This window comes from Falco rusticolus, chromosome 1, assembly GCF_015220075.1.
Source record: "Falco rusticolus isolate bFalRus1 chromosome 1, bFalRus1.pri, whole genome shotgun sequence".
NCBI lineage: Eukaryota > Metazoa > Chordata > Aves > Falconiformes > Falconidae > Falco > Falco rusticolus.
In genome coordinates this window covers 102,533,222-102,560,479 of record NC_051187.1, presented here as the reverse complement: position 1 = coordinate 102,560,479, position 27,258 = coordinate 102,533,222, and the positions used below count along the sequence as shown (strand labels likewise).

Genomic DNA, 27,258 nt, shown 5'->3' with positions numbered 1-27,258 from the left:
CCACCATCAGTGTTGGCGAAATCGTGCCTCAGTTCAGCTCCTGGGGTTCACGTTTGCTGAGGAAGCAGGTTTAAGTTTGGTGTTGCTTGCAGTGCACAAGCAGCACAGAGCAGATGTAGAGGCGAGCTCGGGCCACTCCAGCTTCTGCATGAGGTTTCCAGTATTGCCTTTCCACTGGGGAAAATGCAGAGCACGTCTGGCAGACCACAGCAGAGGTCAAAGGATCTCTGTCTTCTTTCCAAGGCCCAGACTGTTTTCCGTTCTCGAGTAATGTCATCCTCTGTCCAGGTTAAAATCCGTTCTGTCTGTGCACAAGCACAGGGGGGGTTGAGCCTCCGCATCACACCTGCCTTTTCCTCCTGGTATTTTTTTCTGATGCTCTGTCCCCATTCCTGTCCTAGCATATGTGTCTTATGCACAGCTTTATGGAAATCACAGAATCATCAGGTCTGGGTTGGAAGGGACCTTAAAGATCATCTAGTTCCAACATTCTCTGTTTTTCTGCAGTACAACACCACCATTGACTGGCCATCTCTGACAATGAAGGAGTGCTTGAAATACGGAGGACAACTTGTGGGCAACAACTGTGAATATGTCCCTGACATCACCCTCATGTCTTTCATCCTGTTTTTCGGCACTTACACCTGCTCCATGGCCCTGAAGAAATTCAAGACCAGTCGCTATTTTCCAACCACTGTAAGTATCTCCTTTCACCCTAGCAGTCTGTTTCTCAGCTCTTTCAGCATGCAAAGATCAACCTTCCTTTTGGTATCAGTCAGACACACACACAGGGAGAAATGCTTTGCAGGGAAGCCAGGTTGCATTGGTTCAGATAAAAGCATGGAACTGGTTAACCAGGGTATGTCTGGGATTGCTTAGCTGTCACACAGTGTTTCTGGAGGACATGGGTAATGCACCAGAAGAGCCAAAATGAGCCATAATCTGTCCCGGGGATGTGGCAGTGATCTTAAAGGTGCTGAAGACAACACTTCCCAGCCAAGATAGACAGTGATGTAGCCTATGAGCCTTAAGATATCAGAGAGGTCCTTAAGGCGTATATAGTTTCAGCTGGCCATTTTCAGTGTCAGATGCACAGCTTAACGTGATTTTCTGACTCTGAAGTAGGATGCGTGGCTGTTCTACAGAAAGCAAATGACCAAAAGGGGCTGTTAGTCATTATGTCAGAAGTCTCCCCGTGTATAGGCAGAGGGAGTATTTGGGGAGGGCAAAAGAAGCCCTTTGCTTTGTCACTTGGGTAACCAAGCTGTCCATATAGAACAGAAGAACAGAGGTGCATCTTTTTATGTTACCATGTTTGAAATACTCAGAAATCAATGGAAAAATGTTGCACTCACCTACAGTCCATGCCTGGTCTACCGTTACAGTAGGGACCTAAAGCAGAAATCCCTTTCTTTTCTGAGGATCAGATGCAAAATAAGGGTGACCTGAAAAACCTCTGCATTGATTTAAGCAAGATTTTGCTCAGACTTGCAAACAACTTATGTGCACCTCTCAGGTGCACCTGCTTGTTTTGTCTCCCCAGCTAAAGTTACCAGGGCACGCGTGCGAGCTGGCGGTTTCCGTGTGTACCAAAGCCATGTTTCTCCCTGAGACCTGCCCCCCTGTTTTTGGCATTCTAACACACGGGGATTTGTCCCATGTGGATGTTTACTGTTCTGCAGTGTTACAGTTGAACCTCTAGAATTTTTTAATAAAAAGAAACAAATTCCATCTGGGCTGGAATGCAGCTCAATTTATCTGTAACCATGTGAACCCGGGAAACCTGGAAGGAACAAAAGCTCTGAAAAGATCACACAGTTACAGACAAGCGCTGTGGGTCCTGCCCAGTTAAATTTTGGGGTCTGACCAGTGGCAGCTTGAAGTTGTCATATTCCAGTGACTTCAGGAGAGTTGCACTCTTAGGGCATGTTGAGGATTAGCTGAGAAGCCTAGTTTGTTTTCTCATCTGTTTAGGTCGAGTAATTACTTGAATAGAAAACAATGTAATCTCTGCCAGTCATACAGAACAACTCATCTGTTGTGGAAGTCTGGGGTTTCCCATCTTCTAAAGGGAAATTTGTGACTGTTTCCATTGTTGGGTGTAAAATACCATTCCTTCCCTTTTCCATTTATTTTTTTGATTTGCATTGCAAAATCAGTCATATTACAAGAATGGGATCTGGGGATAACACAGTACTTTTTGTTAAAGGCACATGCCTTAGGAATCCTGTGATAACACAAGAAGCTCAACTCATGCCAGAGAAGCAGTCTCAGGCCCTGCATAGAAAAAGGTGAATATGTGGACCCTAAAGAATCAGAGATCAGAAGGCAAATAGAAGGAGACAATATTTTATACATCAAAAAAAGTCACTGGTTTTTTTTAGGTTTATTTGTAAATGTTCTATGTCTGTTGACATTGGAAGCTGATCCTGAAAAGTCTCTTCAGACACTGTTGCAGAGGAACTAGGTCTCCATAGCAGTGGTTGTTGGCCACTGTCAAGCATAAGGTCAATGAGACTGCCTTGAAGAATTCACGTGGGAGTTCCTTACAAAAGCAGTTTTCTTTTTCCTTAGGCTTGCTTTCATACTTCCATTTAGGCTTAATTGTTTGGCTTTCAGACAACTCAATAAAGTACCAAGGCACATTCAGGCAATTGGTGCCCGCCATGACAATGCGCATCTTTGTTTCTATGAAAGAAGAAACCATGATCTTGTATTGCCACCAAATGCAAGCCCAGAGTATCACATAGATGCTAAAGCATGAGTGAAATGACGTTTCTTAGTGCTAACTACTGTTATGATATCAACTTATGTTTCAGGCCCGGAAGCTCATCAGTGACTTTGCCATTATCTTGTCCATTTTGATTTTCTGTGGAATAGATGCCCTGGTAGGTGTGGACACACCAAAACTAATTGTGCCAAGTGAATTCAAGGTATGTCATTGTCAGCTTGTTTGGTGGCCTTTGGAAGAGGTTCCCTTTTCCACCCATCTGCCCTGTATAAACTGACTTGCCTTCAAAACAGGAAAGTAGTCAGCTATCTGGAAAGGACTCTTTTACTCAGATGATATCCTTTTTGTTAGTGTTATTTTGGGTGGCTGATTTATCTCCTAAATCCTGCCTCTGTACTTTGAACCTTTTGTTGCTGTTATTGGGAAGGATGAAATTGTTGCAAACCTCAAGTGTCTCCCGGTAGCCCCACTGCTGGAAGTACAGGTGTGTTTAGGATGTTGTCAACCCTATATCGCAGCTCTAATGCAAGCTTTCTTTTCCTTGCCCTTAAAAGCCAACCAGTCCCGAGAGAGGTTGGTTTATCCCACCTTTTGGAGGGAACCCGTGGTGGGTGTACCTGGCAGCAGCCATCCCTGCACTGCTGGTGACTATCCTCATCTTCATGGACCAGCAAATCACAGCTGTCATCGTCAACAGGAAGGAGCACAAGCTCAAGGTGGGTGTGCTTGGTGTCTTGCATGTGTGCAGAGAGCTGCCCGGTACTTTTTCTCTGCTAGAGGCGGAAGAGGGCCTGTGGCAGTGTTGAACGTACATGCCACCTCAGAAACGTCATTGCTGGTGTTTAACAATATTTATTTTGTTAGCTAGTGTAGAGTTTTTGCCAGGAAAACCGCTGATTCAGTTGAAAATGCTGAGTATTGTGCAAACAGCATTTGCCTTCCTCCTAAAGGAAGAACCCTGTTCAGGGCCAACTCACCATGCCTCGGTCAGTAAGCACTTACTAATTTTGATTGGCTTCACCATTGTACGGCCTGAAACATTCCCATGTAAGAAGCTTTGGGATTGTTCCTCCCTTTTCTTTCACAAACAGGTCCCATGCCAGGAATAGTCAGATTTCACAAAACCAGCCAGCTACCCCTTCCCTTCTAGGACAAGGAAAGGACTCAGACCTGTCACATCCTACCCACCACTCATCTGGCATCCTACCCACTGCTCATCTGGCAAAGACGTGGGCAGAGCCAGAAGAAATTAGAGCAGCCCTCCTTTGAGAGGCAGAACTGTGATTTAAAGCCCCTTTTCATGTCAACATAAAGCCAAAGGTTTTTTAAAACCTTACAATATTTTGATCTTTCCTTTCAAGAGCTTCACTCTCCAGCTGTAAACATTTGAGAATGGCAAAGAAAACTTCTTAGTTTTATATATATATATGTGTATATATAAATATATATATATATAGTTGAAGCTTGTCTTGTGAAGAATACAGATGTAAACAGTGTCTAACTGCAGCCTTAACCTGGCTGCCCCTGCAACTCTACTATGGTAGTAGTAGTGGCCTACCTTAGTGAAGGGCTGGATGAAGTTCATTTCAGGATCTACTGACCCTGACCCTGGAGGTGTCTTTTGCCTTGGTAATTCTGCAGGACTCTGCCACTGAAGACTTAGAAAAGGAAAGAGGGCATGCATCTGTCCGCAGTTATTTGTTTGCCTGCTTTACTTGTCCATCTGGCATACTCTGCTTTTCCAGTAAGAGATGAGAAATCATTAAATGGAGTCAGAAACTGGGGAGAAAAGCTGATGTTTGTCATTCTGGATGTTTGCTTGCATAGGGTAAACACGTACTGTCCATGCTGTCCAGCAAATATGATTATACATACTATCAAAACTGCTCATTCCTTTAAAACAAGTTCCCGGGTCTGATGTTAAGGAACACCTAGGAAGGATAGGATGCTTTCCAGTGAGGATGCTTGGTGGACATTCTTTCTGGCATTTTTTCAACAAGGCATTTGCAAAGATGATTTGGGCCAGCAGAAGGTTCTGATGGCTCGCTGCCTTACAGCTGGTGTGCACAGCTTCTGAGTTTTGGTAGTGCTGCTGCTTCCAAATGGCTGTTTGCTTCACAGACTCTAGTTCTCTAAAGAAACTAGTCCCAGACTCAAGTCCAGCTAACTCAAACGTCTCCTCTAGCATCAAATGGCTTGTAACATCTAATTTTCCTCCTACCAACTTCCTCGCTCAATGACATGGGCCTATTGTCTGTCATCTGCTGCTGTTTTTAAGGAGAGAAAGTTGCTTTGTGGTTGTGGTCAGCTTCCTTCCTACACTTGTGTCACAGACTGTAAGGGGATATGTTATGAAGCTGATGCATCAGCATGGAAAGGAAAACGATGGTGGCCAGAGTGGGTCTACCAGCTCATGCACAGATCTGCAGAGAGCGCGTGTATGTTTTGGGGAGCTCAGGCTTGCGGTGGGGAGAGACTGTGAGCTTGGAAGGGTCCTCTTTAGCCTGAGCTGGGACCTAATTTTAATTTGCACAGCAATGCGTTATTACATCCAAGCCAAAATCTCTCTCACCTTATCACAACGGGCAAAGTTTCTCTGGATCTAACAAACTCCTATTACTACATTTATCACGTAAGATGATCACTGGCAGACGCTCCCAGCCATCAGCAGAACAAGGTCTCTTTGTGTCACAGCCATCCCTAAGTGGGCATGGCAGTTCGGTGTGGCTGTCGGCTGCTCTGAAGGTTTTGAGGTGCTGGGGCAATGGCAGGACCCCACCTGTAGTGGATATGGCTGGAGATGACCAAAGTATGACAGCTGTGTTGGCTGTACAGTGCTGTAAAATACAAGCAATAAACTGAAGAGATTTGGGACATACCAAGGGCATAGCCACAGTTGGATGTTATTTAAAGAAGACCTTTATATCTGCTGACATATAACAGTCTAGGATGCAGTAATGTTTTTAAAATAAACTTTCCAGACCAGCGCTGTGCAGTTTTTCATGCCTGTAGGGTTTTTCCTTTCCCTGCACGGTCAGTTGTATTGAGAAATATTACATTCCTGTAAAAGAAGACTCTCCTTTCCTGCTAATGGGACGTGTTTCAGGTGGTCTAACCTGTGAGAGTAAACCCTCAAAACCTGGGTAATGCTGAGTCATTACTTAGGTACCTGCTTCATCAGTTGATTGAGAGCTGTTGGAAGTGCAAACAGAGCTTTTACTTGAAAAAAAGAGGAGGATGTTTCACTCTGTATGGTCATTGTGGACATTAGACAACCAACATGCAATGTAAGACCATCCCAAGCCTGACCTGGAGGAGAAAGTCAAAGTAGCAGGGAATGGGGAAGGTTTGTTGTGTGCAGCAATGAGTGCTGGCTGATGGTCGTACAGGACTGGTTTACCACAAAAAAACCCACAACCCTCAGAACATTTTTTTTGCCATCTGGATCTGGGCAGATATAATCAATACTGTGCCGACACCTTCCTCGGGGGGAGGCTAATCATTTACATGGTCTCAGGTTTAGGTCTGTCTCCTGCACCTAACTAAGCAGGCGTACCGTTTTCTTAATGGAAGAATATATTCACTGTTTTCCCCCCTCCAAAGAAGAGGCCCCTCATCTCTTCAGGTTATAGGCACTGAACATGGCTATGCTATCAGCACGGGGTGTACTTTTTTAGTAACAAAATATAAACACTGCGGCAAAGTACTGTTTAATATAAAAAACTTATTTCCTGCTTCCTTTCTTATGGTTGTGAGCCCATGCTTTTGTTTAATTGGGGGTTCTCAAGTCTGATCCAGCTACTCTGCACCAAAAAACACCTCTGTACAAAAAATCTACTGTAGGCCAAAAGAAGGATGGGTTTTTTTCTGCTACTGCCTTGCTAAAGTACTGGCAGAGTGTCACCGAGTGCCTGTGCCGGTGCTGCCAGCCAGCCAAGGTAAGCAGCACACGTATGAGAAAAACAATGAGGACTATTCAGGACGAGCTGGGTTGCTTTCCCTCCAGGGTCACCAAGTGGGTCAGGATCATTTGTTCTTTCCAATAAAAACAAATTACACAGGAGTAAAAAAAAGGTTAATCTTCTTGAAAATAGCAAACCTTAAAGATTTTTGTAGTGTTTTTCTGAAGATCCCTTTCCTTGGTAGTTCATTTGTTTCTTCACTTCTTCTCAGCACTTATGACTGGTGGGTTTCCTTTTTTAGTTTGTTAAAGGATTTAAAAAATGGAAGATCAGAGGTCTTTAAAAAGGCATAAAGAATGAAGGTAGCTTTCTCCTTTCAATGGGATATGAGCCCATCAGCTGTTCTTGTTGCTTTCCCCAGGAGGCCCTAGGGTTGAGTGTTGAGAAGGATGCCTCTCCAGCCTCAGGCACGATCAGCAGGACTCAGACCGGTTGTGAAGCCCTGACTGTCAGACCCTACAGTTGCTTCTTATCCTCAATATAGGAGTTCAGATCTCGCTCCAAGGCAGCAAATGGCAAAAGTTACTTTTAGGCAGGCATCATATTTTTGTAAGGTTGCTTTCAGGTAGACTTCATGAAGCCATTGCGCTGAGAGTTATTTTACAACAGCTGCTTAAAACTAAAGTTAGGCTTTTGACTGTTTTTAAAAGGTGGTTTGGGTGTTTAAAGCTCTGTGCACATCCCAAGCTGTCGCATACACAGATGCGAAATGACTTGGCGCACAAAGATACCGATCTTGGCCTCCCACCACATCAAAAGAAGTCCTGTGCACTTGTGGCGGAGTGGCAGGACAAGAGCACCATCACAAGCCGCTCTCCTGCTTCGCTGACAATCTTCCATCCCCTCACCCTCTGCAAACTCTCTTGCTGCTGTAACTGTCTCATGCTGTGAAAACGGGCCATTGTGTTTTCGCATGCGCTGCCGGAAGGCAGCAGGGGGTTGGGATGGTGCTAGGCATTGGGTTTCTGTTAACCTCATTAAAAAAATGGGAACATACTGTTATAAAAATAACACTTTATAATGGGGTTTCTTTTTTGTTTTTTAAGAGGCGATGCAGCATTCCCTCAGAACACTATAAACCCATTGTAACCAAGATACATTTTTGCGTGTGTGTATCTATCTATTAAAAAAATACAGAGATACCTGTATTGAGAACTTGCTTATATGGTTTACAAGATATGATGTGTATCTCACCAAATATTTTTTGGTGAAGGTGGTGCTTTCTGATTGTCTTTAACTCCTATGTCAAGTACCTCTGTAAAGAACTGTGACTGGTTGCAGGGCTTGGCTTGTACCAACTCGGCCTCCACGCGCTATATAGTGTACTACAAGGTCCTTGGTTTTTTGACAGACTTGTCAAAGTCTTCTGCTTTTGACAGACTTGAAAGTCTTCTGCTCTCCCATGCTTATTGTATGCTGCTGTTTTCAGAGCCTGCCAGAAATGTAACGTCTGTTTTCCCTGTGGAGGCAGGTGATTCATCCTTTAAGGAGCAACGTGTCCTACTCTGCCATTTCTTAGGACAATTTGTATTGGCCAAAAGATGCTGTAGAAGGAGGTGCTGCTTGTTCAGTGTGCCTCTGCCCCCAGGCCAGAACCCTGGCCGCCCTGCAGGTAATTAGAATAATCAATCTAAGGTTGACTGTCTCCCTTCACAGAAAGGTGCTGGGTATCATCTGGATTTGTTCTGGGTGGCCATTCTGATGATCATATGCTCCTTTATGGGTCTGCCCTGGTATGTTGCTGCTACCGTGATCTCCATAGCTCATATTGACAGCTTGAAGATGGAGACGGAAACTTCAGCCCCTGGAGAACAGCCCAAGTTTTTGGGAGTGAGGTATGTCAAACCAGAAAGGCCTTAATTGCCTTGTTTTCCTGTGAAGGTCAGTTTGTACTATAAATGTTCTTGCTTTGAGCAGAACATGTGTAGAAGTTCAGGGAGAATGGCACTTGGATTTGCTGTAAATCTTCAGATCAGCTGTGCTTCCTTACAGCTTTTTTTTTTTGTCCACAGAGGATATATCCAGTCAGAAATTTATCTGACGTAACCCTTTTGCAAATACTCTTTCTTGAAAAGGAAAATAGATGTACTGCGTGCGTGCCTGTGGACAGGGGAGAGCCTGTGCAAATGTGTGGAAACGAAAGAAGGCAAGGAGGGAAACTTTTCACCAGAACTTAGGCCATTTCTTGGTATGCTTTAGGCATGCACGTTGAAGTCACCCCAAAATACACAAAGTTTTACAGAGTGAGTTCTGGTGCCCATGGGATGCTGCAAAGTTGTCATAAAGAATTTTGTGCTCCTTTCTTCGTATTTCCAAACCGGGCTGTGAGATTTAGGAGCGCAGGCCTCTGGCAATTCCTTGGACAAATCCCCATCTAACTCCTCAAAAGTTTATTACTTGGCCAGATCAGACGCAGTTTTCCAGTGTTGGAGAAAGGAGATAAATTTACTGTTGATTTCTTTATCCAGGGAGATTAGGCATTCATTAGCAAACATAATGCTAAAAAATCTAATTCTGTCATGCCTAGAGCAATTAGCTCTCCTTAATCAAGCAATTGTTTCTGTATTTGGTTGCCTTAATTAAGTGGTCCAAAGTACATTCAATAGGAGCACTTCTGGAAATCAGGCCACTTGTTTAGGCGACTAAATAGAAATTTAATGGCCTAACTTTCAGTACTCTGAAATATTAATGGCAGAAGTATGTTTGGATGTAGGGAGCAGATGTGGGTGCCAATGAAGGCACATGTTCAGCACCCTATGAAGGCCTGGACCATTTATCCAACTGCTGGAGTAATATGAGTAGGACTTAAAATATGCTACTAATCTAAGAGCGGAGAGCTCATGTTTTATTACCTATTTGCCTGCTGTAAATAATGCCATGCAGAGAAGCGGGATTGCTAGTTAACAGTTTCTAATGTTTAACATGTAAACACACTCCTTACTCAGTAGCAGTACTCTGTTGACCCACAAACAGCAGAGCAAAGGCAGCATACAAAAGCTAACGTGGTGTTTGAAAAAAGAGGTGTACGAGGCTTAGTCAGGATCAGGGTACCTGCCTGATGCTGTTGGCTTGTAATTGCCAGTCTGCTTTGAGAACATGGCTGCAAAAACAAGTAGTCAGGCTTAACGTTGGGTTTGAGTCCTCTGGGAGGGAATAAAACCAGAGTAAACATCCTGCTCACCCAGTGATTTTATTTCAGGGAGCAGAGGGTCACTGGAGTCATCGTCTTCATTCTGACTGGTGTGTCTGTCTTCATGGCTCCCATCCTAAAGGTAAGGACCTCACCTTTTCTGCTTCCTTCTGCTCACACAGCCAGAGTAGGGCCACAGCAAGTATCAGGCTATTTTTACACTACTTTATCCAAGCCTATTATCCAAGTGTCAGGAAGGAGATTAGTGAGAATTACTGATGCAGTTTTACAGTTTTTTGGAAGCTTAAATACCTTTTGGAAGGACAAAATAATGTTGTAGCATGGTAGATAGTAATAGTGACACAGCTCAGGGCTATGATTTTTTTCATTTTAAGATTTTTCTTCCCGTTTGTGTAAAGTTAAATTTCCTTATGCTTCGCACTCTCGCTTCTGCTGTGCCTGTGTTTAATGGAAAATAAGTTGTGGATAAAGCTTGAGAGCCTACTGGTGGCATGACGGAAGGATGGCTGCCAATGCAGTAGAGCTGCTATGTGGAAGACACAGGTTAACAGATGGATATGTACTTTTAAAAGTAGATTTGCACTTATTTGAGTGTGCGTGCATCTTAACATATACACCTGAAGAAAATCTTTTGGTGCTTACTCGTAGGCGGTGTGTGTGGCCCACTGAGGGTTGGTTTGGGTTTTTTTTATGAAAGAGAATAGGCAGAACTGGTGGAAATGACCAGAGCCTACAGCTGATGGTATTAGTCCGTGGGTACAGTTGGCCAAAAATCTTTGGGAATGTTGCCAGCAGCATAGGGGAGCTGTACCCTGCCAAGGCACATGCCTCAGCAGTGCGAGGCTCCTGCAGGTTGCCTGCTTTTTTAAAAAAAAAAAAAGAAAAGCCAGCGTAACAATCAAATTTTACTCTTTTAGGCTGGATCCTCCTAAAATAGCACATCCGTTATTGCTCAGAAATGATGCCCAGCTCAGCAGTGTGGAAAACATGTTTCTGGTGGAAACAGTGCAATTAAATGTGATTTCTTAATCTCCTGAATTTCTTTTTGTTGTGAGTTTAGCCAAGGCTCTGGACAGATGTGCTGCTGATGTGCCATTTAATCTAGGTAGGTAGCTGTTTTCCAAGACCCAAATTTTGTTGGCATGTAGCCACAGAGAAACGCATCCTTAGCAGATCATCAGATTGTTGAACGAAACTGGAAAACCTGCTTGTCCATGTCTTGTGGAGGATACTGACTTCTCTGGGGATGATGATTTGAGTGGTGCCAAGTGCAGGCATACTGTACAACAGGAGATGTCAACTGCAGAAGTCCATCTCCATGGATCTGTAGACCGATGGTATGAGCCGAAGATGTCAACAGTAACATACAGACTGAAGCAGTGGCACCATGCATCATAGCTCCGTGACGGAGCAGATGGGTGTCTGGAAAAGCATTTCTGGAGGAGGCAAATGAGATTTTGATCATGAGGAGGTTGGAAGCTGCAGGGGCTATGAGGCACAATTAGATGTGATCCTGAAGGGGAGGAGGCAGGCAGAGCGCAATGATGCTGCCTGTGTGTGAAGTGGAGGAGAGAAGGTGGCTTTACAAAGTCAGTGTGTTTCTGTTCTTGATTTCTAAGGTTGTTTTCACAACTAGCAGATTTTTGTGTAACAGTTTCCTCCTCTGCACAAACAGGCATTTCCATGCCCTTAATTTAGTGCCTGATTGTAATAATTCTGTTTGTTAGTTCATGTGACCTTTCCATGCAAGATCTCTCTTCCTCTATTCCACTGGGGTCTATTATTTCCCCTGTTATTGCTTCATTCATTAATTATTTCTCTGTGCCTCCCCTAAGAATGCAAATGGGCAAGATACTTATGGGAGGACGCCTGAGGATAAATCGGCACGCTCCTCGCCCACATGCCAGTGAGAAGTACCTGGCAGTGTTTCAGGACCTTTAACAAACTCCAGTGGCAGGGTCTCCTGCTTGAGGGAGCTGCTTTGCTAAATGCATTGCAGAAAATTTAGGTCTTCTCATGCCAGCAGCAAATTGAACATGTAACAATCCCAAATTCAATAAAACAGGCAATCCACAGAATAATCTCATCTTTGTTTTTTGTGGGGTTTGCAGTGTTTGTGCTGGTTTTGAACGTTACTGTTGTTTCTGCTCAGCTATGGCAGATCTCCACAGAAACATCCTCGGCCCTGTTTGGAGAATGACGGACACTTTCCTATAAATACATTTTTAATTCTGTTGGCTAGCAGCAGGTTTGCTCAGAGTGCCTAAGCCAGCAACCCCATAGTTAGTGAGTACTTTGCCAAAAGAAAGTCTTCCAAAGTGAAAGTGCCACTTGCTACTCTGCAGGATTATGTACTGAAGTTTCACCTAGGGATGATTTACAGGATTAATTATCGTGGAATGGTGAAATAATATTTGGACTTTTTTTTTTTTTTTTAATGAAAACCAGGAAGAAATAGAAGGGGGGATAAAGAGAGCAATGTAAATGAACTAGGAAGCTAAACTCTGAAAGCCTCCTACCCAACTTGCTGGAGGAGATACCATCTTGCCTCATCTAATCCGTCTGATCCAATGAGGACTTTGAATCCCTTGGACACCCACAGCTACGTGAACCACATGCTGCCTCCCCATCCTTCCCCACAATGGCAGAGCGCTGAGCCCATGCTGCTGAAAAAATATTTGGCTTTTAATGTGAAATATTGACACAAGTCACTCAAGGAGGCAAATAAATCCAATAGAAGGATGAATTAGCAATCCGAAGCTCACAGGAGGTGATAGGGGATGAGACTCAGGGGAGGAAAGGCAAAAATATAGGCAGGAGGGCTTTGGTGAATAATGTGGTGGGGAATGTGATCAAAGGCTGAATAACTGCCATCTTACTTGCCTCTTTGATGAGTTACATGCACAGGTTGGAAGAGGAAGGTTCCTACAGCAGCAGGCTGGCCGCAGGTTGAGTGTGAGCCGTGGCTGTGCTGCGTCTGCCGTCCAGTGGCAGCCGCCTGCAACTGCACGAAGGGTTTCCTTCAGCGACAGGGGCAGAGCTCTTCCCGTCCTTCTTGGGTCCAAATAAATCACACAAAGGCCATTATTCAGCTCCTGCCTGTGGTTTGTGCCCAAGTATTCCCATTCACGTCACGCCACGCTGGCTGTGCATGGCTTTGTTGTGGGGCTGAGGAGAGCTTCCCCCTCTTGGCAGCCACGCGGTGGCTTTTGCCATTGAGGAAAGCTTTGTGTTTCAGGTTGGAGGGACTGGGCAGTGAGTATGTTTTTACCATATGCCTTCCTTCCTTCCTTCTGAAGGAAGATGTCCCCTTTGGCAGGACCAGCCATGGAGGAATGGGCAGCCCTTGAGGGGGCAGCAATCAGTGTTTGAAAGGACAGTTCTGGCAGTGAGGAAAGTAACTCATGGTCCTGTATTTGTGAATAGTTAGGGATCGATGTGTGTGAAAGTTGGAGCAGTCAGAGGTTTGGTGTGACTGTCATCACTGAGGTGGGACTCAAGAGGAGAGCCTTTCTGGGTGGATTTCCAGGGTTTGCTGAGCCAGATATCCTGCAGGATCATGCTGCCTTTTTGCCTTCTCTACCTTCTGCTTCTAGTCTCACCAGAAACCAGGAGGTAAAAAGCAGTTTGAAGCTTGCCAGAATACATTTACCTCACCTCTTCTTTAATTTGCTGACTGACCAGCACTGGCTGGCCTCCTTCCCTTTGGTTCTTGGAGAAACATCCAAGTCCCTCTGAAGCAGGAGAGCCCAGGGCTTGTTCAGCCCCTGCCCTGCCCTGCCCCTCAGTCCTCTGGTGATTCCACAAACATTCTTACAGCTCTCAAAACACAGCAGAAGGATTGCTGGCTTATCACTCCACGTCGTCCACCCGTAGGTGCTATCTGCATTGGCTACAGGCCTGGCCGTAGGTCCCTGCGCATGTTAGCGGTGCGTTGGGCGCGGGAAGGCCGTTGACTCAGTTTCTCCCACTCTTTCCACTGCAGTTCATTCCCATGCCGGTGCTCTACGGTGTCTTCCTCTACATGGGTGTTGCTTCCCTCAATGGTGTACAGGTGAGTCCCTCCGAGGACGGGAGCGTGCTGCCCACTGGGCCTTCTCCAGAAGATAGCAATCATTAACCAGTGCTGGCTTTCCTTCACGAGCCCTCCGGCCTTTCCCTTCTCCTTCAACGCCTCCCGTCCCCTTCCCAAGGCACACAGGGAGGCTGACAGCCATGTACGAACAGGCCGGCTGTCCTGAGGTTAAGACCGAAGGGGGCGATCAGCTCTGTGGGAGAGCAGCCGGGCCTGGGCCCTGTCAGCGATGTGGGGGGTGCTTTGTGAAGGCCCGGGGTCCACCTCCTCCCACCCGCCAGCCCCATGCTGGCCATGCTGAGGGCGGCCAGCGCTTGCCGAGGCCCCAGGCTGGCTCCCAGGGTGGTCAGGCAGGGGGGCCTCTGTGGAGGCCTCCATCCAGGCTGAGGGAAAACAAGGGAAGGTGATTTATGGCGGCGGGGTCATTCTGCAGTGTTAACGAGCGGGAACGCTGCTCTTTGCCAGGGAGGGGAAGCCAAGCCCCCCTCTTTGTCATTGAGGAAATATTACGTAAGGAGCCTTTCTCACAGCGCAGTGTCTGTGGCTGGCCCTAGGAAGCTGGAAGTGGTTTTGTTGCTTTCTGGCACCCTGTTAATTGTGGCCTTTCTTCTCTGCGCTTGGTTGTGCTCTAGCGGGAAAAGACTGCCTGTTCTGTGAGCACCATGAGAATTTCCTTGGGTATTCTTTAAAACGGCCCTAGCTTTCATTCACTGGTGTGAGAGCCATCTGGTCCCGGCAGTGGGCAGCCAGCCCATGCTCGGGCAGGGGACAACGAGGGGACTGTAATGTTCACCCTGGGGTTGGTTCTGCTGGAGGGGATTTCCCCTGCTTCCCGACCCAGGTGGTCGGGGGGACTGGGCAGCTTGTTTTCCCCTGATGAAGGATGTTTTTCACTGGATGAGATATCCCAGTTTTGGTTTAACTCCAAGTCCATCTGGTCCAGCATGGGGGAGGGGACGCTGCCGGAAAAGCTGCCTGTCTTCCTTGCTCTTTGGTTAGGTGCTTTTCTACTCTCTGGTAGTGTGATGTCTGCCCTCACCTCTGTTGACCTCTGCTCCCAATTTATTTGGAAAATAAATGTTTTTAAATGCTGAATGTTTTTCCTTGGCAGGAGCAGGGCAGAGGAGGGTGGCAGAAGTAACCCAGAGCTTGATGCTGACAGTAGCTTGGGCATTCGTCTTGTTTTCTCTGTTTTGTGGGTAACTGAGTGCTCCCTTCAAGAGAAAATTCCTGGTGTCTGCAGCTACAGCAGATTGGGCCCATTCTTTTGAAGCCAGCAGAGCAATGTCCACTGATACCTTCGTTCCTTGGTTTTACACCCTGACCACCAGAGCACACAGAGTCCTGCTCCTTGAAATGATAGGCACTTCAGGGCCTTGCTTTGGGAGGTGCTTCGCTCCTGTGTCTCTGTTTAGTTGCCGATAGTAGTGTCAACCTAGGACCATCACTTGAGACAACTGAGTTATCATGTTTAGCCCACCCTGCGTTAAGCACATGTTGGGGCAGAAGAGCTGTGCTGGGTTTTCTACTGGGTTTCTTTTATGGAATGAAAGCAAGTTGACGCAAGGTCATGCTTCGTAGCTTCATAGTGGAATAATGCTTATATATCTCTTTTTTTTGTGTGTACCCCGGGTTTCATTTAATGGTCTGTTTCTTTTCCTTTCCAGTTCATGGATCGTCTGAAGCTGCTCTTGATGCCTCTAAAACACCAGCCTGACTTTATCTACCTGCGCCACGTCCCACTGCGCAGGGTCCATCTGTTCACCTTCCTGCAGGTGGTGTGCCTGGCCCTCCTCTGGATCCTCAAGTCGACCGTGGCTGCTATCATATTCCCCGTCATGGTAGGTGACATTGTCCTTCACATCCCTCCCTTTGGCACCCTGCACATTCTGCGCACAGTCATACCCTCCCATAAATGGGCAAATCCAGCCTCTCCCTGTCAAATCCCGAGCTCGGGGCTCTGCCTCCATTCCCAGCACTCGTGCAAAGTTGTGCAGGGTCAGCATTGCCACGGCTGCCTTGACATAAATCCTCTGGAGGAAAACGAGCCTGGAAAGTTAATTTTTTTCCAGACAGGTGTAGTTAATTTTGACTGTTTCTGGCTGCCAAGGTTAGATTTGCCATGTTTCTCCTTGAGCTGCATAAATGAATGAGAGGTTGCATAGTTTTCCTTTTTTAGTCCATGCTAATTACTGTACAGAAAATGTCTGCCTTGCTTTTAAATAGCACAAATTGACAAAACCAAGAATGAGGCTCACTGCTAAGAGGCGTGCTAAACAGAGGGAAAGGGAAAATCAAGAGCAAAAAAGAAAAGAATGTATTTTTCCTTAAACTTGAGTAAAAAGGCAATAATGTTGATTCTTGTGTTTCACATTGGAGGATGGTATGTAAGTCTGTAGGGTGACTGTCCTTTTTCTAATAATGCTTGTCAGAGTCATGTTAAAACTTACTTTGGCTGTTGAGAGATAAAATGTTCACCACACAGAAGAACTGTTTCTTACATACATGCTGTACAGTTGGACTGATACAGTATTTCTGCGTCAGGGAAGGGCAATAGTGAAACAGCTTTCTGTGCATTTAGATTATTACTACAGCTGTAGACACAATTAGGCACTTGTGTGAAATGAAGAACTAGTGTTAAGCGGAGTTTATATGTATACCTTGCCTCAGACATTGCAACCTGTGGCCATGGATCCTAAACAAGGGAGCACGGAGCAGATCCTTCTCCCCGTCCGTGCCTGACCTGTAGCTCAGCTGGAACAGTTGGGAGGAAGGTGACCGCAGGGCCAAGTGGATCAAGCGTGGATCTGATGGGACCACAGCTGCACGTGCAGAGATTTTGCTGAGTCTGGTCTCTGGCTTGAAGATGGGTCAGACTGCTACAAGGGCAAAGCTCTATGAAACTCACTTAAGAAATCATGGGACCATGTCACCCAGTTTCAGGTTTATAGACAAGTGAAATTTCACTTGAGGTGTGGTTGCAAACTGCAGTGCTTATTTAAGGGAGAGAAGGAGGGAAGAGAAGCAAACAGAACAATGACAAACATTGTTCTTGTGGTGCTGGTGACATGAGAAGAGAAAAAGATGATGCAAGAAAAAAAATCCTCCAAACTTCTTGCTGGGGACATGTTCATATGCAAAGGCATTAAAAATCAGCAGCTCCCACTGACACGCCATTCCATTGCATTTTCATGGCTGTGCTGTACTGCTATTGAAAGCTGAGGCTAAGATCGGAACACTCTCTTTGCCCATAATAGAATCTCAGTGAACCATAAGCCTGCTGAAGTTTGTTATAATGGTGCAAACTCAGTGAAAGTACATTCACAGCTTAAATGTAAGCTGTCTCTGGTGACAAAAACCTCAATTATTTGCACTCATGAACAAAAAGACTGTAAACTTCCAACTTGTGAAGGTCCGGCCCATAGCCAAACCTCTGCTTATCTGAAGGAAAAGCACTTTTAATACAGAAGTAATTCATAATGGGATAATCATGGGTGTCTACATGGCATCTTTCCACCCCCTGAGTAATTTCTCACTTCTGTAATCATGTCTTAAGTTATGCAAGTCAAAGCTTGAGATTCTTTCCTAGGAATTGTTTGTGCTGTTGATCATCGTTGCTCAGAAAAAAACCTCTTCATCTTAAAGGCAAGAATGGATTCTACCTTCTAGTAGCCAGGTCGAGCTTTTGGTCGGTCAGCCATACCCTTTGGTAAAGCATACGTCTGATCTTGGTAGGCATCTGGTGGCAGTGTTAAATCCAGTGTCGGTGTAAACACCGATTTCAGACATGTCCCTTCTTTTTTTTTCCCCAGTGCCTTTGATTGCAGTCTTGCACAGGAAAAGCTTTTCCTCTGGTTTCATGCAGCCATGATCCTAGTAAACTTCATTTTGCAAACTCTGAGGGTGCAGTTTGGCCCTTGTCTAATTACTAAAGAGTTCTTGCATCTGAGGAAGTGGTGAGAACAAAATGAACCTGCATATGTAGGCTGAATCCAAAAATAAATGAAAATACTAATTTTTTTGTGTGTCTGTTATTTTGCCGGATGCCTGTCAGTTGGATGTTAAAGGTGACCTTTATCTCTACAGGAGCATTAAGTGATTACATACTTTTTTCTGGACATTGCTCCTGTTTATTCCAACGTGAAGCAGTCACGGTTCAGACTTCCAAGTTGCTAGAGATATCCTGGGTGTTCATCGTGTTCTCTGTGTGCTCATTTACAACCAGAACTGAAGTGTGTAGGATTCAGAAGCAGCATCAAGAGAAATGCACATAGCGTTCCCAGTTAAAGGTAAAATGTGACTGAGCAGTCCCTCTCTGCCTTTTCAGATCCTGGCACTTGTAGCAGTCAGAAAAGCCATGGACTACCTCTTCTCCCAGCATGACTTAAGCTTTCTTGACGACGTCATTCCAGAAAAGGACAAGAAAAAGAAAGAAGATGAGAGAAAAAGAAAAAGAAGAAGGGCAGTATGGACAGTGACAATGATGATGTAAGGAGCTTTCTGCCCTTGTCAAATTACTCATTTCTAGCCAGCTAATCCCAGGGGACTGTCCATGCCTCTCCCCAGTGCTGGGGCTGGGGATTTCCCCGCCTCCTTTGAAGCCGACCAGCTCAGTCTTTTGCTGCTGCAGCAATCGGCCTCAAAACTTCTTTTCTACACTGCCTTCCCTTTTCCAGATGTCACCAGCCTGTGGTAGGTGGTACCTGAATTGCCAAGAATGAAATCACACTTTCCACAAGAGCACTAGGTACCTGCTGAGATGTCATGCCCTTTACTAGAATGCCTTTCATCACCCTGTCTTGTTCATTTTTACCTCCTCCACCTTTCTGCCCCGTCATTGTCTTTTACGTTTTAGGAGGAGAATGGTTTTTGCCAGCAGCTATGTTACTTCTGAATATATCACGGTTTTCTTTGTTGATCTTTTTTTAATTACTCTTTTTAAAAGCACAAAAAGGTACGACTTGTCATATTGCAGGAAAGACTGCTTTCTGTTGGTAATACTCATGTTGGAAATATTTTCAAAGCACACATGCCCTTCTGCAGTATACTCTCTGGTCCTACCACAGGTTCGCAGCATGCCCTAAAATAGCGAGACATAGCTGCTTATGTTGTTACTGAGTGCGGTGACCTGACTAGACCAGATCCACGTGCCTTAGACTGTTCTATTTTTTACTGTATGTATAAGAAGAAGAAATGTAGTCCTCGTGCCTTTAAACATTCTCCTGTCCAGGTGTAGCATGACCTCAAATTTTATAAATTTATACTGAAGTGCTAAAACACACTGTATAGCACTTTGTGTAGCACACGTGAGCTGCCTTTGGAGAGCTGCCTACATCGGTCAGCATTACGCTTTGCAATGTGAAAAGGGAGCTAGGCTTTAATAATTTTAGACTATGTGGAGAGTCCTATGCACAGCATCACTTTTTCTGCTCATGTAACCCTCCAGGGTTCATGAAGAAGGGCTTTTCCTATGATGTAGGCAGAGGTAAGATCACCCGAAGCTTTAAAATAATCCCATTTTAACATGGCAGGAGAAGCAGAGGGGAAGAGGTCACACCCTGGGACGAGGCAGGCAGCAGGAAAAGTCAACTGGCCCTTTCTCGAGCACTCCTGCCTGGGTTGCTGGCCTGCAGCCCCCAAGGTTTGAACTGCAAGCAGTGTGTGGCATGGCAGAGTGGCACCAGTCGTTGGTCTGCTTGCTCCCTGACCTCTGTAGCTAATATGCAGTGGGTACAACAACAGCCTCCCCAAGAAGCAGCTGCTGGGTCAGTGTGTCTTCCAGGAGAGCTTCTTGCAGCAAAGGCCGAAGGTGGCATCACTGCCACCAACCCAGAGGGTCACAGCAGGTGCTGTTGTGCCTCACTGTGTGCCTAGAGGGTTTCTGCTAGGTATTGTCTGCAGCCTTTCTGCACTGAGCAGATCTCAGCTCTCCTTGTGGGTTGGATAATAAATCTGGTGTCTGCAAGAGGAAAATGGCAGCTCCAGGGGTTCCCCCAGGCCATCCCGATGCTTCATTGGGCTCAAGGTTGGGAGGACAGAAAAGGCAACCTCAGGTCTGGTGGAAGTCAAGCTAGAACCTGAGTCCTTTATGTGAGAGCAGATCTGTGTCAGAGGCAACAAAGTCAGGCTGTTCTGATGTGAAAGCATGCAAAGGCCTTTCTACAAAGAATATATGCTGTCTAAAATAGTGCATGTACACTGCAAAGAGACAAAACTATGAATTCTGTTGTTGAGGGTGCAGTGTTGTAGGAGGTAGCCTGGATCCACGCCTTGTTGAATCAAGCTGAATCCCAGCTGGGAAGATTGGCTCTTACTTAAGACAGCAAGCTCCCCTTTCCCGTCATTACTCTAGTTCCTGGGAGGCCGAGGGTGAGGGTTTCCTTCAGCAGATAACTTCGTGCAAACCAAAATGAGAGAAAACATGCTACTGTGTGTAGTGAATGGTCAGCAAAGGTGTGACTCCATCCCCTCCTCCTGACTGATTTTAATCTAGCAGCATCGTATGCTGAGCCATGGCTCCCCCATCTCTGGTATGTTTTAAGCTATCTCCTCTCTTCTCAGGCTTTTCATGAATTTCAGGTACAGTACTTGATCTAATGGGTAAGAGATTTTATGCAAAATGTTGGTTCTTAACTCTTCTTGGATTTTTTTCAGCACTTGCTTTTACCAGCTTCCTGAACATAAAGCACTTGGCATTATTGGTTTGAGAATTTTCACCCTTTCCCTTCCAGAACTATACCCCCACAAAGTCCTGTGGCATTTGGTGGGCAATACACCAACCAGAGCTCAGCAAAATGAATCGCTGGGCGATACTGATGCAAACGGTGTTAGATGAATGAGTATGGGAAAACCTGGCATTAGTGGAGACTGCTCTCAGCACTAGTTAGGACCCACCTAAAGTTCTCGCTGGGGGTTTGTCACTGGGGACAACAAAGAAGGAGCTGCGAGGAAGGTCTTTCTGTAATCTTGCTGTTTTACCCTCCAGCTTGTCTTTAAAACTTATGAAATAATGCAACTAATCGCTGCATTTGCCTCATGAAAACTCAGGCGCCTTGCTTTTCTCTGCAGTTTTATGTCAAAAAATGTGTGATTCAAGAAAGGCCAGGTTGGTTTTTTTTTAAATCTTGGGCTAGTACATTTAGTTTCAGAGTCAGAAGTGCTGTTGATGGTCTCTTCTCCCCTTTGGGGCATTTTTGCCAACTGCAGATACTTTCTCTGTCTCTCTGTTCATTTTAGGTGGCAAAGTTTAAGGTAGACCCTGAGTGACATCGTTGCTGTTCCACAGACCTCTTAGCTTTATTTATTGATACTGAAACAGTGGTATGTTGGAGAGGTTACCCAGCTCCATTAACAGCATGGCCCCAAACGGATGGGGATTTTGAGATGGATTTATCGCCTCTGTGCTTTTATGGGGAATCATCTTTATTTGAGCTACTCAGTCTCGAAAAAATGCTCCTGAGGAAACGTTTTGCTATTGGAGTAAGAAATATTGCATTGGATGTCAGTTATAAAAATAATAATAAAAATATCCAGGGAGAGCTATTCTCTGGCCTCTGTAACATTTTCCTGCCCTGACTTGAAGGTCTCCCTCTCTCCACCTCAGCGCTGTGCTAGGTGCTGTGTCTAGTTCTCTCCAGGAACAAAGATGTGTTAACGTTTCTGGCAAATAGCACCTTACTTCCTTTGCCGTGTTACGCAATGTCAACCTGTCTTTGGTAATGAGAAGCTAGTTTTATTTTTAAAAAAGCTAAATAATTCCCAGTACCTTCTACTAAGCATAAGCTAGTAGATTATTGAAGGCAGCAGGGTATGAATCATGCTGGTACCCAGCATCTGGGAGACCCCATGTATGGCTTTTCTATGTACTTGTGCAACATTCACCGGTTTGCTGTTTCTCCTGGCTGGCTGGGAATTCTTACAGTTCTTAAGGGCCCTGGGTTCGATGAACTTTTTCTGTAAATAGAGGTGTAACTGAGAGAATCAACTTAAATCAAAGGGGGAGCTGAGACAGCCCAGCTTAAGGAACCTCTGCCATATTGTGGGCCCTCGTCCTTGTAGAGCAATTGGGAAGAAAAAAGGGGTTTTACAGAAATCCAGCAAGAATAAAAAGTTTTGATGAGTTTTCACAGAAGCCAATGCCCTGACATTTCTGCTACGAATGCATTTCCATCTGTGTTTCCTGCAGCCAACTCCAAGATCCACTGGGTGGGTGTCTCTTACTAAACTGGTGGCAAAGGCGCTGGGAGGTGGGGAAGGGGGGAGATAACGATCACACAAGAGTATTTGTTCAATCTGGGTTACTTTCATAGTGTGAAGGAAGAGGGAAAGCGGGGGTGCAGTGGGGGAACCAGTGGAAACCAGCAGGCAACTAAGTCGGACACTGCTTTTTATTTTTTCTTATTTCTTTTCCTCATTCCTACAGAAACTATATGAAGGATAATTTTAATTTGTGGGAGACGATAAGAGAGAGAGCAGTGAGAATATTCTAAGACTTTACACGTTTCTTTCACAGTCTGACTGCCCCTACTCAGAAAAAGTCCCAAGTATTAAAATACCAATGGACATCATGGAGCAGGAACCTTTCCTAAGTGATAGCAAACCTGCCGACAGTGAGTAGAACTAACCTCTTGCATGCCTGCTTGACTCTGACTTGCAGTACAAATATATATATATATTTAGAGTGATTTTTTTTTAAAAAAAACACCTTTCCTAATACTTGAAAAGTACTTTTTCTTGTTCTTTTTTTTTTTTTTATCTTTTTTTTTAATTTTCAGGCCTCTAATTTATGACAGATTTTGGTTTTGTGAGCTTTTTTTCTTTGCTCGTTACAAAGTTGATGTTGTTCCTTCTGGTGCCTCCAGCTTAAGCGCTTTTATCCAGCTAACAGGTCTCTTGGCCACTCACCCTCCTCCTCCTCTTTTTTCTGACCTTTCCTGTATTTTGTTAACCTCTGCTGATGGTTGATTTATTTTTTTTTCCTCTGAGCCTAGTGTTCTGGATTTGCAGCACATCTAAACTGCAATTGCTGTCCTGTTGCTGTTTGTTTCCTTAGGTGCCAAGCAGTTGCAAAAATCAACACTTAAAAAGAGTAATTAAGTGTGTCATTGATCCGCATTGCTCATTAAACTGACAAGGCAGTGATCAGTTGACCATTAATGTATTTCCCTTCTTAGGTGATTTGCTTTTGTGCTGTTCTGTTTCTTTTTAATTTCTTACATTAATATCCATAATTGATTATTCTGATCTTCATTTTCAGTCATTTTCACTTTTCATGTTATAGACTTTGAAGTAAGGAATCGGGACTAACAACTGACCTTAGCTTTTCTGCCTTTGAGATGACTTTTTAAAATACTATGAGCAATGAGTGCCATCTGGAGATAAACATGCTGTTCTGTTGTGAGGCGAGAGGGGAGGAATAAGAGTGATAGTAATAAATCAGTACTGCTGCAAGGCTGGTGATTTCTAGGAGTAGGACCTAAACCCACAGATCTTTAGAGCCTTAAACTATCATTTAAGAGCTGGTACCCAAGTCCCTTGCTTTTCAGTGGCTTTTAGATACCTTAGGCAATCCTAAGCATTGCTCTGTGTGTTTTAAATACAGGAACACTTAGAGACTGGCATTCTAAAACAAAGCCAAGGAGAAAGAGGCATTTCCCTGACAGTTTAGATATTCTCAGTGTTTTGCTGATAAAAAAAGGAGCGAAATGAGCCTCAGACAACCTGACAGATCCTCCTCATTTTTCTGTTAAAATGCCCCGATGTGCTAAAACCAAACTGCATCCTAAATGATGTTATGGAGGGTTTTATGATCAAATGCACTGTTTTCCACATCTTTGAGGCTGAAATAGTTAAGGAGAAGTTAATTCTGCTGTAAACCTGTTTGTTGGCATGCCCTTGAGAAACAGAGGGTAAATCAGCCATGAGCCAAGCAGTAGTTAGTTTGTGTATTTGTACCTTTTTTATAATCAGTAATTGATTTGCTGATTTTCAATTGGAAACAAACACCCAAAAAAATAGGTAAATCAGGGCCCATGGACTAGAAAAAGTAGCTGGAATCCAGCAACACTGTAGTATCATCCTCGACGATAAATGTGCTCTGCGATTCAAAGTATACTACTCATAATACTACCAACATGAGCTTTCCTTCAGCAATAGCAAAAGTAGGATTATTATTAACAGAGAGTACACTTCCCCATGCTGGGTCAGGAGGGGAAAGCCACTGGGGGCAACAAGCCACTTGTTTTCTTGCAAGGAGTTTGGGTGCGACAGTGAGGAGCACAGGGTAAATGAAGAGATGTAGATAAAAGGTAAGTGTCGAGACCTAAAGGTGGTAGAAGTCTTGGCAAATGAGTCTTGTGGTTGGTTTCAGCAGTCCAAGGGTTTTTGTCTTGGAGGAGAGAGAGAAAGGGATGGAGTATTTTTCTTTACAAGCTGTGAAATTCACCTGGCAGGCAGTCAGCAGTAAATAAAGCATTGCCAAATAGATGAGAGTACACTGGAGAGACTGAGGCTGGGCTTGAGAAGCTGTCAGTGCTGCAAGCCGTGACAAACATGACTTTATTCCCTCCCTGACAGGAGAAAAATCACCAACATTCCTTGAACGCCATACGTCATGCTGATACAATTCCTTTCCTTCAGTCACACACCATGCCAAGGTAAGCGATTCTTCAAAAGCATCTCAGCTACCCCTCAGTATAACAAAAGTCAACAAGGCAAAGTTTCTGTCCCCCTGTAGGAAACTCTTAAAAAGCACTTTGAGAAAATCCCCTACGTAGGCTTGCAGCATCCCAAGTTGATTTACCAACATGGCCTTAACGGTGCTTGGGACAGGGAACAGAGAACCTGCGGGAGACCTGAGGGCTGCTCCGGCCTTGGTTAGACCCCAGCTTCAGTACCCATGGCTGATTTGGCGTCTGAACCAGAAGAAAGATGTGGATCAACTGGGAGGAGTCTAGAAAAAACATCTGCAGGGGAAAAATTAAATTAGTTGGGATTGTTTAGCCTTTTTTTTTTAAAAAAAGGCAGTGGGAGAGCTGTTACGCTTTCCTTCGGTCGTGTGACAGGATGTTGCAGAGAGGAAGTAATCCATTTTCCCATGTCTGTGGTGGAAAATAGAGCAAATAATAACCTTAAATTGCAGCAAGGAAGAGTTAAGTAACAATTTCTCAGAGCTCAGCCCCTTGGGGCCACCTTGGACCTCCCAACACCAGCAGTCAGAACTAGACCAAAGCAGCAATAGTCCTCCGAGGTGTCAAAGAAGTATCTGCACTTGCAGGCATTAGGGTGGGTGTGAAATTAATCTCAGTGGCTATAAGCGGATTTTTTCGAAGGCGGTTTATGAGGGTTGCCACTTGGTGTGAAGTATAAGTGCTGGAGGATACTCGGAGCTCCTCAGTCAGTGAAATTGGTGGTTTTACCTCCTGACACGAGCAGTGTTTAGACCCACTCACTAAAATTATCTTATGTCATGTACAGGCCTTATCTTAAGACCAGCTGCATATTACCACTGCCTATCAAGGTTATTTACTTGGTATCTATATGCTGCCAGTTTCAGAAAGCTATAGTGTATGAGCTAATGTAAGGAACTGATACTGGGAGTCGAGCATTCGTTCCCTTTTGAGATGTGACACTGTTGAGTGTCCCAGTAAGTCCCCAGGTCTACGGTTTTCTTCGTTTATGCCAGTTGCCCCCTGCTTTCTTTGAAAAATGCTGGTTTTCTCTTGCAAGCTGTAGATCATTATTTTTTTGTCAGGATGCGGTCCCTGGGAAGCTGTGCTAGTAGAAGCCCTAGCACGGCCCGCCAGGTTAGGAATGGCTGAGAAGCCTGGAGCCAGCCCCCACGCTTATCTCGTCTTTCTTTTTCTTCGCAGCCCTCCACAAACTCCGGTAAAAGTTGTGCCTCAAATTAGAATAGAACTTGAGCCTGAAGACAATGGTTATTTCTGGAGGAGCAAGGGAACAGAAACTACTTTGTAATTTGTCTGTCTGTTAAATCTTTTATGGAATTTATTTTGTCACTAGCCAAATATTAAAATGCTCTCTGCTCCCCACCTGCATAGGTAAATGAGACATCCCACACTTCCTTCCACCCCTGCCCCTGCAGACCTCCTCTGCTCCCTCCTCATCCTGGTTTCCCACGCTGACCAAGATTCGTTTTGCCTTCTCTGTCACTTCGTCATGCATGCATCTCTCTCGTTTGCAAGCAGAGGGCAGAAGTATTGAGGATATCATATCAAACCTGTGGGAGATGTCAGGGGAACTGGCATTACTTTAGTTGTGAATCGATGTTTGTTTGTTTGTCTGTTCGTTGTCTGGCAGAACAAAACTGACCTCCAGGCTAATTCGATGTCTTGCTTACACTGCTCGAAGATGCTGGAAAGTGCTGCTAATACTAACTCGCTCTTAAAGCCTGTACTTATAGCTAACACAGGAAGGAAAAGGAAAAGGTACTCCACTCCCAGCACAGACAAACCATTGCCATCGTTGTAGCATGTGTTTTGAAATGTCCCTTTCCTATGCAATTTTTTTTAAAGAAACACTTTAATGGACTTAATCCGTCAGGTACATTGAAGAGTGTTATTTTCCTAGATTATTTTGTTTAAATTATGGGGGCCTAACCTACAACTTTTTTTTGTCAATTTTTTTAACCTTTTTTTAATTACTGTAAAAAAAAAAGAATTTTTCCTGCAGCAGGAAACATATAGTTATGAGTAGTTCTACCTCTTATTTCTAGATACCAGGCTTTCTGTAAAAAATGTATTGTACCATATATAATGTGATTTTTATGAAAAAAAAAACCAACCAAAAAAAAAATAAAACCACAACACCATACCACAATCTCCAGGACATGGCATAGGGCTGGATCAGTTTGATTAACACCTTCTACTCTGAAGCATCTGTTTTACTTAGGGTTATGTTATTTTAATATTTTTTTATAAGTAATCTAACTTTACTATGAAGGAGATGGGATGTAACTTAAATCTCTTGTGATCAAGGAAGAGTCTTAAATGTAACATTGGTAAGCGAAATACTGACAGGCTACTGATGTCAGTGGACAGATGCTGATTGTATTTCACATTGTTGATTTCCTACGCGGTATTGTTCCGATTATTTCTTTTGCAACATTGGTGTGTGCGCATGTGTGTATGTGTATACATGAGAAACACCCTGGGTGCACTTCAGGCATGATGACAGTGCAATGGAGGAGAAAGCCAGCTGAAGACGGCCTACTGGGATGTTCATCCTGACGCTCATATTCGCCAGGCTCACAAACATCTGTATCCTCCAGCATCCCACGTCTGTTTACCATCATCTACAGAATTTACCCTAAATCTTGACT

At 44.6% G+C, this 27,258-nt stretch overlaps 1 protein-coding gene across 1 annotated transcript in view; it reads left to right on the top strand.

Annotated features, from left to right (window-relative positions):
• The window catches only part of SLC4A4 (solute carrier family 4 member 4), a 163,748-nt gene extending 137,847 nt beyond the window's left edge, over positions 1 to 25,901 (top strand). The window contains 12 exon segments of the mRNA XM_037392274.1: positions 508 to 696; positions 2,820 to 2,933; positions 3,286 to 3,447; positions 8,350 to 8,528; positions 9,893 to 9,965; positions 13,830 to 13,898; positions 15,587 to 15,760; positions 18,247 to 18,358; positions 18,361 to 18,407; positions 22,432 to 22,528; positions 24,495 to 24,574; positions 25,790 to 25,901. Of these exon segments, the coding sequence (XP_037248171.1) occupies positions 508 to 696; positions 2,820 to 2,933; positions 3,286 to 3,447; positions 8,350 to 8,528; positions 9,893 to 9,965; positions 13,830 to 13,898; positions 15,587 to 15,760; positions 18,247 to 18,358; positions 18,361 to 18,407; positions 22,432 to 22,528; positions 24,495 to 24,538 (1,260 nt within the window). The 3' untranslated portion in view covers positions 24,539 to 24,574; positions 25,790 to 25,901.
• The last annotated feature ends 1,357 nt before the right edge of the window (positions 25,902 to 27,258 follow it).